Source organism: Chiroxiphia lanceolata, chromosome 4 (assembly GCF_009829145.1).
Source record: "Chiroxiphia lanceolata isolate bChiLan1 chromosome 4, bChiLan1.pri, whole genome shotgun sequence".
Taxonomy (NCBI): Eukaryota; Metazoa; Chordata; class Aves; order Passeriformes; family Pipridae; genus Chiroxiphia; species Chiroxiphia lanceolata.
In genome coordinates, this window is record NC_045640.1 from 12890058 (window position 1) to 12904116 (window position 14059).

At 37.9% G+C, this 14059-nt stretch overlaps 1 protein-coding gene across 9 annotated transcripts in view; it reads left to right on the plus strand.

Annotated features, from left to right (window-relative positions):
• Window positions 1-14059, plus strand: part of PPP2R2C (protein phosphatase 2 regulatory subunit Bgamma) — a 191069-nt gene that overhangs the window by 81132 nt on the left and 95878 nt on the right. For 2 of the 9 annotated variants that reach the window (XM_032686091.1, XM_032686093.1), the window contains exon 2: window positions 11513-11662. The exons of the other annotated variants lie outside the window; for them this stretch is intronic. In XM_032686091.1, the coding sequence (XP_032541982.1) occupies window positions 11614-11662 (49 nt within the window). In that variant the 5' untranslated portion in view covers window positions 11513-11613. The remainder of the gene's footprint in view (window positions 1-11512; window positions 11663-14059) is intronic. 9 annotated transcript variants of the gene reach the window in all.

Sequence of the window (14059 nt, forward strand, 5' to 3'; positions counted from 1 at the left end):
TCTGTAATAGCAGGTGGTTTTCTGCAGCTGTACAGAAGTGGGGTTTGGTGTCTGGTCATGAGTGAGTGGTTATAGAATATAGGAGAGGTCAATCCCATGTGTGCCCCTAATGGACCAAAGCTATCTTTTAGTAATCTTATGATGAATATCTTCCAAACTGCAGAATTCCAGTCTGCATCCTGAGACATTCTCTGTGTGCCACTGGGCTTGGAAGAAATGGTGGATGGAATGAGAGTATTTGACAAAAGTGCTGGTGAAAATACTACTGTTATTCACATTATATGTGGTTGTGGTAATAATTGCAAAGTATCAGAATTGACAGGTGACTAAAAATTATTTTCTTATGTGAAAGAAGGTTTGTAGCAAGAAGGTACCAACTATCATGATACAGTATGAAAAACCCTAGTTTCCAGAATAAAAATTTCCATTGACTTCGATAATGCAGAGATTTAATCGAATGGTTCAACTCTGCCCTAAATCAGGATCAGATGCATATCTTTCTTGTTGTTTATACTGTGATAGCACTGAGTCACTGGGCACAGCTCGTTCTGTAAACACACAAGAAGGAGGTGGTCTCTGCCCAGAGGAATGTTAGTGTTTAGTATAAGACAAGCAAGTGACAATGTGAGGGTGTATGGGGCAACACGGGGTCATGGTGACTGGTCAGCACAAGAAGCAGCTGTAATATGAACCTGGCTGCCAAGTGTCTTTATTTTATGATAATCCGTTTGTTGCAGTGCCCTGAGGAATATGGTTTGTTTTAGCTGAACTCAGAGCTGAAGTTAGATCAAGCTGATCATCCAGTCTCTGAAAACATTCTTCACATTGAAAATATTCTCACGTTGCCCTTCATCACTATTTTCTGCAAATAACGATGCAGTAATAATTATTAACACTATAATAACTAACTGAGCAACTGTACTTATACTCAGTTGTGTGACAGTCTTCTTGCACACCCTGGAACTCCAGTGGTTACTCCAAAAAACCTAACTCAGAGAACTTTGCTGGTTACCAGTGAACTATGAGAAACATTTCCTCTGGTCTCTGACATACTGGTTCTTCTTTAATCCATGCAACAAAATACATAGAAATGTACCTGAGGTTTCCTCAAAAATCCACAACTTAAATATTAGAAAGAGAAAATCGATGGCAGTCATCATGTTGTTGGACAAACCTAGAGGACTTCACGTGGATGAGAGAATCTGAAGCAATTTAACCATAGAATCACAGAATATGCTGAGTTGGAAGGGACCCATCAGGATCATCGAGTCCAACTCCTGGCTCTGTTCAGGATACTCCGAGAATCTCACCATGTCTCTGTGAGCATTGTCCAAATGCTTCTTGAAATCTCTCAGGTTTGGTGCTGTGAACCCTTCTCTGGGGAGCCTGTTCCAGTGCAGAGCCACTGGAATCTCAGTGTAAGATTTGACATGGATGTTTTTGTGTTTATTTAAAAGACCTGTACTGTGAAAATTTGTCACCATATTGTGTAGTTTGAATGTGGTGCAATAAATCTATAACCCTTGTCATGGGGACCTGACATACCTTAAGTGCATTATGTGCCCACAAGTGGCCCTTCGGTGAGGTAAAGGACTGGTGGGGCAGGGGTCAGGACAGAGCAAGTGCTCTCCAAAGTGGCTTTTCTGCAAATATGTTAAGATATTTTCTTGTTTACTACCAAACTCCAGGCAAATTCAGTCTCTCTCTCTAGGCTGTGATTGATTCATAATCTATCCTCGGAGATTTTTTATGACCTCAGATATTCCTAGCTAAACCGGATTTGAGTTGTGTTCAGCTGGTCTCAGCAACAGATGTCAGATATCACTGAATAATGAGGGGTCATGCAAGAGAAAGGCAAGAATATTCACTTTGTGTAATCTTGACCAAATGAATCTTTTGTTCACTGCATGATTTTCAAAATAATTTTGTATTTTTACTATTAGTGAAGTTCTAGGATATAGATAATGTATAAGTATTGCTGTGAAATTGAGTAAAAATGTATTGGGAATGTGTCGTGGTCCGGTTTACTTTTCATTCATTTTCCAGCCATTATTAAATGTTAAAATAAAAAATAAGAGAATTACAAGTGGTCCCATAAATCAATATGTGTCCTGAACTGCAGAGCAGGTAATTTTTATAAGAGGGCAAGCCCCTGTGTTTATAATAAATCAAGTTCATTATCTTTTGAGCTTCCTGATTAAAGTAATTAGTCATTTATGCTGATACAAAGTCAGCAGTGAATACTTCACTTTGTTTCACAAATATTGAATCTTAACTTGTTTTGTAAGGGTCATTGGTTATAAGCAGCTGCACGTTGTAATGTAAATTTGTTGTTTTGTTGATGGGGAAGTAGTTTCTGCCAATGCAAATTAATAAACTAAGCAACTCTCCTGCAGTTAGAACAAACTGCCTTGAAGATTGTAACATGAAAACTAATTTGCGGTGTCAGATAGGACATAGGTGGAGTGAGGCAGGGAGTTGGTAGTAACTCTTAGTGCTGAGGAGAAGGTCTCAAGGTTAGTGGGGGTGCTGCAGGGTGTGCAGCTGGCCACCTCTCAGGAAGGCTGTGCGGGCTGCCCCACTTCTGCAGCAGCTGTGCTTAGAGCTGCTCATTCCTACAAACCACCGTGGAGAGGTGTGACTAATGTAATTATCAAAATCTTTGGAAATTCAAGAACTGCATATGCTTTTATATCTGCAAAATACTGTTGTTATCAAAGGGGCTTCACTTTGGAATGTGAGTTCTCTCCAGCCAGGTGTAAAACAGAGGTCATTGCCAAGCTAAAATTCCTGGTTTTGAGCCATAGAAAAGCATGCACGAAATCAGACTTCCTCCTGCTCTCTTTTTAGCTGTTGGTAAGGTCAGTCTGTTCTGGGGTAGGCTCAAAACCAGCTTATTTTTCAGTATGAAAACATGTGTGCATCTGGAGTGGGATAGTTTCTGTATTTCTAGGCATCAGTTCTGACCAATAAGTACTTGGCATCATTTTTGTAAGAGTTGCCCTTAGACTGGAATAAATGCATACATTGAGGACAAAAGGTGATGCTTTCTTGGAGAACAGATGTTCAGAAGTCTCCTGAGCTGTTTTTTGGATATTAGTTGGGTATGCCTGTGCTCATAGGCAGAACTAAGTAGGATGAGCGTAGTAATTTCAGTGTAAGTCTAGCTTTTCCTCTGATGATCAAGTGGTAGAAGATCTGTGAAAATGTAGCATTAGAAAGGACCTAGTGATCTACTTTGACTACAACTTCTATATAAATAAAACAAGTCTCTTTTCTGATTTGATTTGCATGTACAATTCCAATTCAAGTGTAATTGTGAATTTCCAAATTCTTTCTTTTCATGTTAGATTACATCCTTCGGGGTTAAAATAAGTGAAACCTTTCCAGCAGTTACTTTGGTGACCTGCTGTGCAAACTAATAATGCCATGCTAATCTCCAAAGGAGTGTCAGTCACAGTCACATTTGAATTTCAGTATTTCAGGAAGGAGACAATCAAGAGAGGGAAATTAGCTGAACTAGCGCTGTTTTGTATTATTTGATTTTAAAATCTGCAGTCAAGCAATTACATCAAGAATGGGAGGCATGTTTTTAAGGAGGTAAAGTTTTGTTTACAGGATTTTTTTGTGAACTACAATTGTAAAATATTAATAAGGAGACATTACTATAGGTTCTTCTTTCTTTTAGCTTATACTCCAGTGATAAATAAGTAATAACATATAGGATGAGGGTTTGAGATATTCAGCATATAAAAGAGGGTAATTGTGACTAAGTGCAGCTTAACACATGAACTCTGACATTTATTTTCTCAATTGTTAGTGATGAAACTGCACAATTTTCACAAGGAAGCTTAAGTGTGCTTTAGAGAAAGACTTTTCATATACTAGGACAAATAAAATAGGTATTTTTCAGAGATTTATTTCTGAGCATTCTAGCATTTTCCACACTAAAAAAAAAAAGGCAGACTACAAGAAGTCTCCTAAAAGGATGAACATTGTAATTTGAAAAGAAAATAGGTACTCGTGACTGTTCACCACCTGGGTATTAATGCAGGCAATTACAGGGTCCTGCTTTTCAAACATTATTATGTTAGAGCAAGAAAAGAGCCAATATTGTATTTTATATGACCTTTCTAATACTATATATACACATATAGATTTGTGTTATTTGTCTCGGATTCACTAAATGTTTCTTATGTGTGGCTCAAGGCATTTATTTATTGCGAGGCTTCAAGCTGTGGTAAGCAAGGTCATAGATTAAGAATTGATTTCCACAGTTGCTCTAGCATACAAACTAAATTTCTCTTGGTTGGTTATAAAAACTACAGCTGGGCATAAATTCTGCTTTTCAATATTGTCTTGAAAATGAATGTTAAAGCAAATGAGAAAATGTGTGTGTTGCGTGCTTCGTTTAGACTTTCAGCTAAAACTTAAGGAAAGCAAATTGATTTTATGCTGCAAACTACTAAGTAAAACTGTACTAGTAATAAAGTTTTTATTTCACTTGGGGTTTTTTTTGTTATGACTATTATTTTTTTATTCAGATTTTCTGGATAGTTTCTGTCAAATCATGTTTTGATCAGTATCTTGTTTAGTCCTTTGTTTCTGCTATATGCTCCCAAAGTAATTTCTAATTACAACAGGGCTTTCAAAATGGAATATAGTTTCTTTCCTTTGGAAACAGACAATCCTACTAGAAATAGAAAATCCTACTGTTTTGTTACATTGTCTGTAATGTGAAACACATCGTCTTTTAAACTGTTTTTAGACTGCAAACTGAAAATTCACTAGATCAAGGAATTATGTTCTGCACGTGTTCTTAAAGTGTTCTTTGTGTGTTGTGATGTTGGGTTTTACTTTTAAGGTGTGCTTTGTGTTGGTCACAGTAGTAGAGCTTAACAGTGTGCAGCAATCAATTTGTTTCAACGTAAATTCACTCTGATGAATCTTTGCCACAATACGTAGATTCCTAGTAACTACATGATAAATCTTAAGTTGCAGAAATTGGCTTCTTAGACGCATCTTTAAAGAAAATATTGCTGATATAATATCTTGCCCTCTGGTTTTGGATTAGTATGCCTAGAGCAGAAACCATAATTTGTGGTGCATTTTCAGATCACAATCAACATCATCAGGTGGCTTTAAAAAATATTAGCTTGGACTCTAGTGTTCTGCACATCATAGTTAGTGTTTCTGCTATTAGCAGAGGAACTAAATTGTAAAATTATTTTTCTAAGGTAACAGAGAGTATTGTCTTGGCTTGATGGGAATTCTTGGTTTGCAGGGCACAGTCCACACTGTACATTATAGCACTGGCCTGCAAGGAAGAGAGCAGTGCGTCAAATGTTTTGTGGTACTCTGTTCTACTAAATCAGAGGCTGAATTGCCAACCATTTTCTTTACAGAAGTCACATCACGTATGGAAAGAAAAGCAGTTGGAAAGCAAAGTGTTGTGTGATGAGAGTGGTGAAATAGTTTGGTGACGAAAACAGATAGGGATTTAAAATATAAATTTCATTAAGGAAAAAATGTGTGTGGAAATGAAGTACCTCAGACATAGAAATTACTCCTCAATTCAGATGGATATTTTGGAGAAATGAAGTTGTGAAATTCATCTGTTGGTAGTGATTCTTATCCCATCCCTGAACTGTATTTCTGCAGGATTAGAATACATGGACCTTCTTTCATGGCTGTTTCTAGCAAACCAGTTTGTTAGCACTTGATCTTATTTTGCAAAATCTTGAGTGGCAGGCTTATTTTGGTGTTTTGAAAACTGAGGATTTTCTCGGTATTGAGAATGCCCATGTCCATAGCAAAATTCCTTTTGACTTCCTTGAGATTTCCATATGGAGATATCTCAAAAAAATTCAGCTTTGTGGTGAAATGCGGTGAATCTGTTCAACTCAGACTTTCTCGGAATAATAAAACAGTCTCACTGAAAGCCTTGTTAGGAAGGAATTACGATTATCAAGTCTGGTAGTCAGGAAGGCTTGTTGTTAGTGTATTACTGCAGGACAACTCAAGCATGGTTATGCCTGACTGAATAAAAGATTTATGCCCATTTCTAAATGTAGATTTCTTTTTTTGAAAAACACTGAAATATGTATGAAGAATTTTGGACTGATTCATTAACTTTGAATAAATTCCTGTGACAAATGAGGGACATGAAGAGAAAGCAAAAATAAATGGTTGAGCGAGACTCTTTATGTGAGGATGGCTGCCTGCAGAGACACAGGACTAGTACAGATAGATCACTGATAATTCATTGTAGATCCACCTGCTGGTAAACTTTGAGAAACAGAACCTTTCCTGAAGCAGATACGGCACAGGCCTCCTCTGTATTGATGTAGTGGTACAGATTTTCAGATTTTTTTTCTTTTCTCCTGTCCTGCCCCAAGGCAGGGGAAACAGTTGGAAGAACTGCTGATCAGTTTTATTCTGCTCCTATGATAAGGTTGGTATAAGAACATAGTATTGCTACAGATCTGGTACTCTACCTTTGGGTCCTTCTTGACATTAGATGTTTTCCTAAAAGCTACAAAGCCAGTCTCTCCAGTCACCTAATTCTCATGCCCAGTATGTTCTCAGCATAGATCCATTCTCTAGTAACACTCAGTGCAAACCATTAAAAAAACAGTGTTTCCAACAGACAGAACACAAAAGGCTGGTGAGCAGGAAGAGGGAAAGAGTCCTGCCTGTTGTGCCCTCTGCAGTGTGCCCCACAGAGAGAAAAGAATGGAGGGAGGTGAAGAGAGGTGAACCATCTGTTGTATAAACTACCTGAAAAAGAACCTCTGAGATTTACGGGAAGGAGTCAACAGTGTATATTTGAGGAAGATCTGTCTAGCTACAGCCTAGAAGTTTGGTTTTATGTAGGAATGTGTTGTGAAAAATGCTATTTGAAAATGTGCACCTACAACATGTATTTGGGACTGCTGGGGTTTTTGAGTTAGCAGAGAAGTGTGCTGCTGTGATGACTTAGGGCCCCAAAGATGATCAGCGGGCTGGCGCACTTCTCCTATGAGAAAAGGATGAGAAAATTGAGATTGTTCAACCTGGAGAAGAGAAGGCTCCACAGTGACCTTGTTGTGGTCTTTGAGAACCTAAAGGGGGGCTACAAGAGAGCTGGAAAGGGACTTTTTTATATGGGCATATAGGGACAGGACAAGGGGTAATGACCTTAAACTGAAAGAGGGCAGGTGTAGATTGAGTATTAGGAAGAAATTATTTTCTGTGAGGGTGGTGAGACACTGAAACAGGTTGCCCCTAGAAGCTGTGGGTGGCCCCATCTCTGGAAGTGTTCAAGGACACGTTGGATAGGGCCCCTGAGCAGCCTGATCTAGTGGAAGGTGTTCCTTCCTGTGGCAGGGGTTTGGAACTAGATGATCTTTAAGGTCCCTTCCAATCCAAACCATTCTATGATTCCATGACTTCAGTCTTTCCTTTACATTTTAATTCTAACATGTTTATCTCAGAACTTGATGTGAAATCTAGAAAACTCTGTGATCTTTCTGACTTTAATTGGAAAATTAAACCTGTCAAGTTCCCTGAAGGTTTAAAGTGTGTGAATGTAAATACTCTTATCATACTGGGATTTTTGTAACACAATTTTTGCTTTTTCCCATATTGCTATCAGAATGTCTGTATACTCCACTGGTAGTATTCTGTTACATTAGTGGGGATTAATGCTGCAAAATCCAATATCTGCAGCCAGAGGGCTAACCAGATCATTTCAGGGGACTGCAGTCATTTACATTTGATTGGGCTTACTCGGATGCATGTGCAACTTCTGTGCACCCCACTGTACAGCACTTGGAGCCAGGCACTGATCTGAAGAAGGCAACTAATAACAGGAATTATCTATTGCTCTTTTGTCTGCACATCTGCTTGGGAACGTAACTCCTTGGCATGAGTTAAAACAGCAGTGAGGCTTCTTTGACCACTCTGAGGGAAAAAATACAAATCATGCAAGTAGTAGCTAGTTATGCATTCCCAGCTTCATCTTCCTGCCACCTGCTGCCTTGCTCTGACATGGGTGGTTCTGTGAACTACACTCAGGCAGAAGGTGTGAACAACTGGTCTTGGTGAGACTCTTCTGAGCCTCCTTCTTATGTCCCGTTGCCTAAATGCCAGAAACATCTTTCCAATAACTGACAAAGAGTAAAGATTACAAAACTCAAGTAGACGTGTTCATTGGGTTTTTTCCCCTTGTGATAGCGTTTTCGTCAAGGACCAGATGCCAGCACCAAATGATGGTGTTTGGTCCCATGTGGCTTTATTCTCTGTTGTGATGGTGGAAAATGGGACCTTGATGTTAATTGGGGGATGGATCCGGATGAGCAAGAAGCTGCCAAAAAATGAAACTGTGGGACCAAAGGAGTCCTATAATGTAGGTTTCAAATGCTCTATAATTTAAGAAGGATCAAGCTTATTACTTCATTCTGTTTTATAACAGCTTTAATCATACCTCATTCTTCACTGCTGCTCTGCTGTGGAATTTTTGTTTCTTGATAGGGCTGACTTGAAACATTTCAGGTTTTTCTCTCCCTTGTGTAAGGGGTAAACACGCAGCCAAGCGTGAAGCAGTTCTGCACTAAGAATTCTATCTCTGCAATTACTCCATTGCTGTGATTTCATTTGAACAATTCTAGATTTCGGTACCTGGTGCATCATTTTGCTTTCAGTTTTTAATTAAGAAGTTTTCATAGCCAGAAAACAGAACAGTAGGGGGTTTTCTATCTATTAACAGCCCCTCCTCCCCCCGAAAAGGTTCAGCTGTGAGTGAAATGCCATTAAAAGCAACATTGGTACAGATGCCAAATGGGAAGAGACAGCAAGCATGTAATAAAGAACAATGCATTTGTTTCACAATGAAATGTATGTAAAATAATAAACTATTTTAAAACAGGTTTTCTTCCATTTCTCTGCTTTTAATCTCAGTTCTCCATAAGAACAGTAATAATAATTTTTAACTAGGCAGCAAAGACTTCAGTTCCACTTAATGTCTCAGTAGGCTTGCACTGAAATGCTAGTATTTTTCAATACTGATACCTAATTTTAGCAATCAACCCTTATGCATTGACTGTCATGAAATTTAGTACTTTCTACACTTAGAGGTTTTGATAAAGGCATGCAGACTTCATTTAATGCATCGCTATAAGACAAAATGAGATGATGGATTTTTCATAAGGACACACATTTTTGTTTACAGATAGATGAACACATTAAGCTGTGCAACAGCTGTGTCTAAGTAGATGTAGAAGTAGGTGTTTATGCTGGGCACAAGTTACTTCTTCTCCCCAAATGCAGGCAGAAGGCCCGGATAAAAATATAATGTTTAGTTTCTAGACAGAGTACTGCGTCCTTTTTTTGGCAGTTACTTTATTATACAAACATGTTTCTGTATTGCTGTGCAGGAGGAATGTAGCATTCATCATAAAAACCCACATCTGAGCAGAATAAGATGACCTTTCCAAAAGAAAATTTGCAATAAAAGTTCTTACATTAGAAGGACTGTGGCTGACTTTCTTAAATGATGGTTATTTGCTCATCTGTCCCATTTGTTCAGAAAAAATAGTACTAAATCCCGTGATAGACACAGTAGAACTTCTTTGATCATGGGAATCCAGTATTCATTGCTTGAGAGCATTTGCTTTTCTAAACAATAACTCTTGTTTGTTAATGTTCTTGTGAGAACATTAATCCTAAATCAGCATTTGGAGCATACATACTTCAGGTGTGAATACACAGCCAGAGCTTGATACTATAGCTGTTGTGTCCCATTTATTTGTTTGGTAAGTATTTTCATATTTTTAAAATAAAATGAATGGATTTTCTTTTTTACCAAAGTAAAATTTTTGCATTGGATGCTTCATCACTAAAAATCAGCATTATCGTGGATCCTTTCTCAGTCTTTTGCAAACTGTAGTACCATACCTTCTGAAAAACATGAACGTGGATTTAGAAGAACACCTTGAATTGCTGATGGAAGTTTAAGAAGAGGCATCAGCAGCATAAGATGGCTGTACTACAATTTTCACTCCACTGGAAGCGTACTCAGTGTTTTGCAGTGCCATGCATGCTCTGTTACATGGCATACACCTAGACTGGCTCACCCAGCAGAAAACCGACAAAAACATGCAGATGCTGAGAGAGATGCTTGGAGAAGCTGAAGAAGTAGAGTCCTCTGGTGTGAGAATTCTAGGTATGCCCTTCTTTTTATCAACAAAATGACATAGTGCTTGAACTATTGATTTTCTTTTACTTGATGTCTGAATACAGATTTGCTTATAATATCTATTGCTTTCTTGTTGATAGGGAGTTGAAAAAGGGAGTTGATGAAAACATAAAGGGCAGTTCATGTTAATACAGAACTTTTTTTCCCTTTTCCACCCTCTCAATAAAATGCAGTGGCATGGGACAATTTGGATGCTCTCCTAATGACATGGAAAAACAAAAGAGAAGGCCATAGACTTGCAAAATAAAAATTGTTATTTGCTCATTTGAAACTGGCGAGGAATCAGCCAATACATTGCTCCATGACTAGCTCTGAGTTACTAATGGTACCTGAACAGTTTTTATGTATCACATCATTCATGTACTGGATCATCATTCTCTCATCATGTTTTCTGTTCTTGGCCTGTCCGAGTTCATTTCTGGCAGACAGAAACCTATGTGCTCTTTTTGGATGCCATTTGGTTTCCAATTTCCTTAATTTTAAAAACAATCAGATTGCAAATCTTACATGGGGAGTGAGTGTTGGAGCTCATCCTTGCTTTGCTGTCTGGATCGTGAGCATCTGACATGACAGTTCTCTGCTTGCTGCAAAACTACTCTACTAACTCCATGCTTTTCTGATTGCTTTTTGTGTGCATGTTTCCTGACTCATTCGTACGTTTTTTTTAAATTCAATAACAGTTATTTCTCTTTTATTCAGAAAGAGAAGGTGCTGGTAAAAACTAGTTACACTGGACAGTAATAGAGAAACAACCAGCTATTCAGACTCAATTTAAGGAAAAGATTTTGCTCCTTTACTGTCCTCTTTGAAATAAAGAAAGAGGTGGTTTTATTCTTTTGTCCACACACATCTTTACACTTCATTGCTAAACTGAGATGCTTTCTCTACCTAAAGTTAAAGTAACCCTAAGAGTAGTCTTAAGAAAGTGAACACACATGATCTGTGTGCTTTCAGTCTGTATTTGTTGTTTGCAAACTGAATGTAATTTGGTTTCACAGTACTCTCAGTGTGCCAGAGAAGAGCTAATCCTGTGGATGAGTAGTGTATTGCCCATATTGCCCATTCCTAGTCCTGTCAGGCCATATGAATGAGCGCCGGCCTGTGCTGAGGCTTCCCCCTTAATACAGTGTTGATAGAAAGAGCTGCAGTATTGGATGTAGATCTAACTGACACACAGTCTTGAAAAGTTGAGGATTTGAGGGAGAAATTTAATGACCTCTCTGTTGTATAGCAGAAGTGGATCAATGGCTTTGTTTTTATGTTTTTGTTTGAAAGATATTCCCTGCTGGCTGCAGAGTGGGTGGATTCAGCTTCCTTCTGGAGCCTGAGCAAATCATTTGACGAAGATCTTGCTTTCTACTGCATCCTAAGACAACATGGAAGGGGAGAGCATCTATGAGGTTGATTCTGGAGATGGACTTGGAGGTAGGGATGCCTATCACTTACTTTGTTTCCATCCCAGATGCTGGTTACAGGGATTCCTTATGACAATGGACCGTGGAACTGACAAAAAGCAAATGTGATAAAAGCATCTACAGTTCATTGATTGTATTTTTGTTACAAACAGGGAATAAATAAAAATTTTTCAAAACAACTGTGTCCTAGAGGAAGTGGCCCACCTAGACAGTGCATGTTTTGAATGTTGTTATTTAGAATCTAAGATGTCCCAAAAATAATGCAAACACTAAAGACTTACAATAAAAGTAAAGCAATTTCTTTCTTTCTTTGTTTCTGCTTTTTCTGTGTCTCACACACTAAGTAACTGTACTGCACACACTGTTTTGTTTGTATTTTTTAACTGGACTGCAGATGATGGAATGAAATGGTACTGACCCTTTTATGCTACTGACCCATGTGTAGGTGGAGACTTTTTATTGACCTAAAATAAAGAATTTTTGTTCTTACTTAGCTACTAATTCTACAAGTGTCCTTTGGCGATTTAGATAACATCATTGCTGTGGTTTATCACTTTCATAATGGGGTGGAAAACTTCTCAGAGACAATAATATTACATCCTTTTATAGAGCTGCTGCTGTTTTTGTGTATAACGCAGGGGATCTTTGACAGGGTGTTTGGATAGATCTGTCTGTTTTAAATTCCTGGTTTAACACAGCTTCTTCTGAGACTAACCAGTCAAACATCTTTAGTTTGCAGAACACCTTAAACTGCCTAGGTCAACTGTCTTTTGAACTCAGAAACCTAAATATTATGGGAAATAATGAAGTTCTACAGTAAAAGGTTGTAATAACATAAGACTGGGTGTGCTGCACATCTGTTTAATGGTTTAGATGTTTTCCTGTGACTGGATGGTAATCAGGCAGATTGTTTTTTGTCTGAGTGTACTGTGCTTGTGCTAAGATGCCCTCTTCTGTGTTTAATATTTCTATAATTCTTTTCCTGGGCCCTAGAGGTATCAACAATACTGTTAAGTAGGAGGAACAGCTCCAGCGGTCTTGCCACTGAGTTTCCTTCTCATGGTTAAGTTGCTTCCAGACACTCATCACTTGGGCTAACATGCAGATATATATTCTTAAACAGTTTACTTTTTTTAACAAAAAAAATGATAGTTCAAATTACTTTTAAAATTCCTGATAATACTGTCTTATGAAATAATTATTTTGTTATAATAATAATTTTGTCATAGCAGATTTTGTGATAAGAACTGTATAAGTATTTGTGCTCAGATAATGCCTTTCTGCTAGGTGAATGAAGGATAATAGAATAGCAGGATTCTCTTTGACATTCTGTTGTTCTGTTGCTCTCTCCCAAAGTTTTGGAAACAGCTGGAACCATGGTTATGGCAGTTAATTTCAAGCACTATTTTTGGCATTACCATTGTGTGCTTCAGTCACTCGATGTCTCCTGCAGTACTGCAGCTTTGTCAAGTATTTCATGACACTTTGAGTATGGAAAAATTGTTTCAGAACTGTGGTCAATGACAATTTTATATTCCAGCCCTCTCTGAGGTCTGACCTTTGTTGTTGTAATAAGTTTCTGTCCTTGATCCACATTTTCCTAATTTATACAGGCAAGAGTGAGTGTGTTTTTAAGTATGCAGAATGGCTAACCATTTTTCTGGCTTGTCCTCCTCTCTTTTCTTTGGATTCTAACTTAAGATTGTAAGCTCTTCAGAGCAAATTTAGCATTTTGGGGAGCAGAATATATTGTAATTGACATAAGTTGAGTAGAATTACTGTCATGAGAACAAAATCTGGTCTTGCACATCATAGGGCCATACTTCCAGTCAGCATCTCCAGCATACATATTATGTATTGTGTTTTTTTGGACAAAGTGTGCTTGCCTGAGTAATACTAACCACAGAGTACTATTTCACATTGTATGCTCTTCCTGGGTAGCTGTTCAAGCGAAGGAAAAAAAATCCTTGCTTCGTCCTTTGTAAACAAAACAAAGGTTTTTCAAAACAAGCTAACCATAAAATCCCAGTCTGAAGTATGAGGAATGGGTAAGAGTGAGCACTCTGTGATGACCAGCCCATCAAGCATTCTTATCTGATGAGGAAGAAAAGTGTTGGATACTCACGTGTTTTAAAATCAAGGGCAACTAAAACTTTGAATGTAGCTTTGCTAAGTTTCTTGGATTCTCTTTGTCTTGATTTTCCTTTATTTATACTTTTGATATCTACTGTTTGTGGAGCCAGATTAGTAAATTTTTCACTCTTTTATGGTATGTGAAGTAAATGAATTTGTGACGTTGAAATAAAGTATCTCTTGGAAGATAAATGGCATGCATGCTTTCTGAGTAGGTGCATAGTTCTCAGTAGTGTTTAACAAATTCTGTATACATGCTATATATACATTGTAA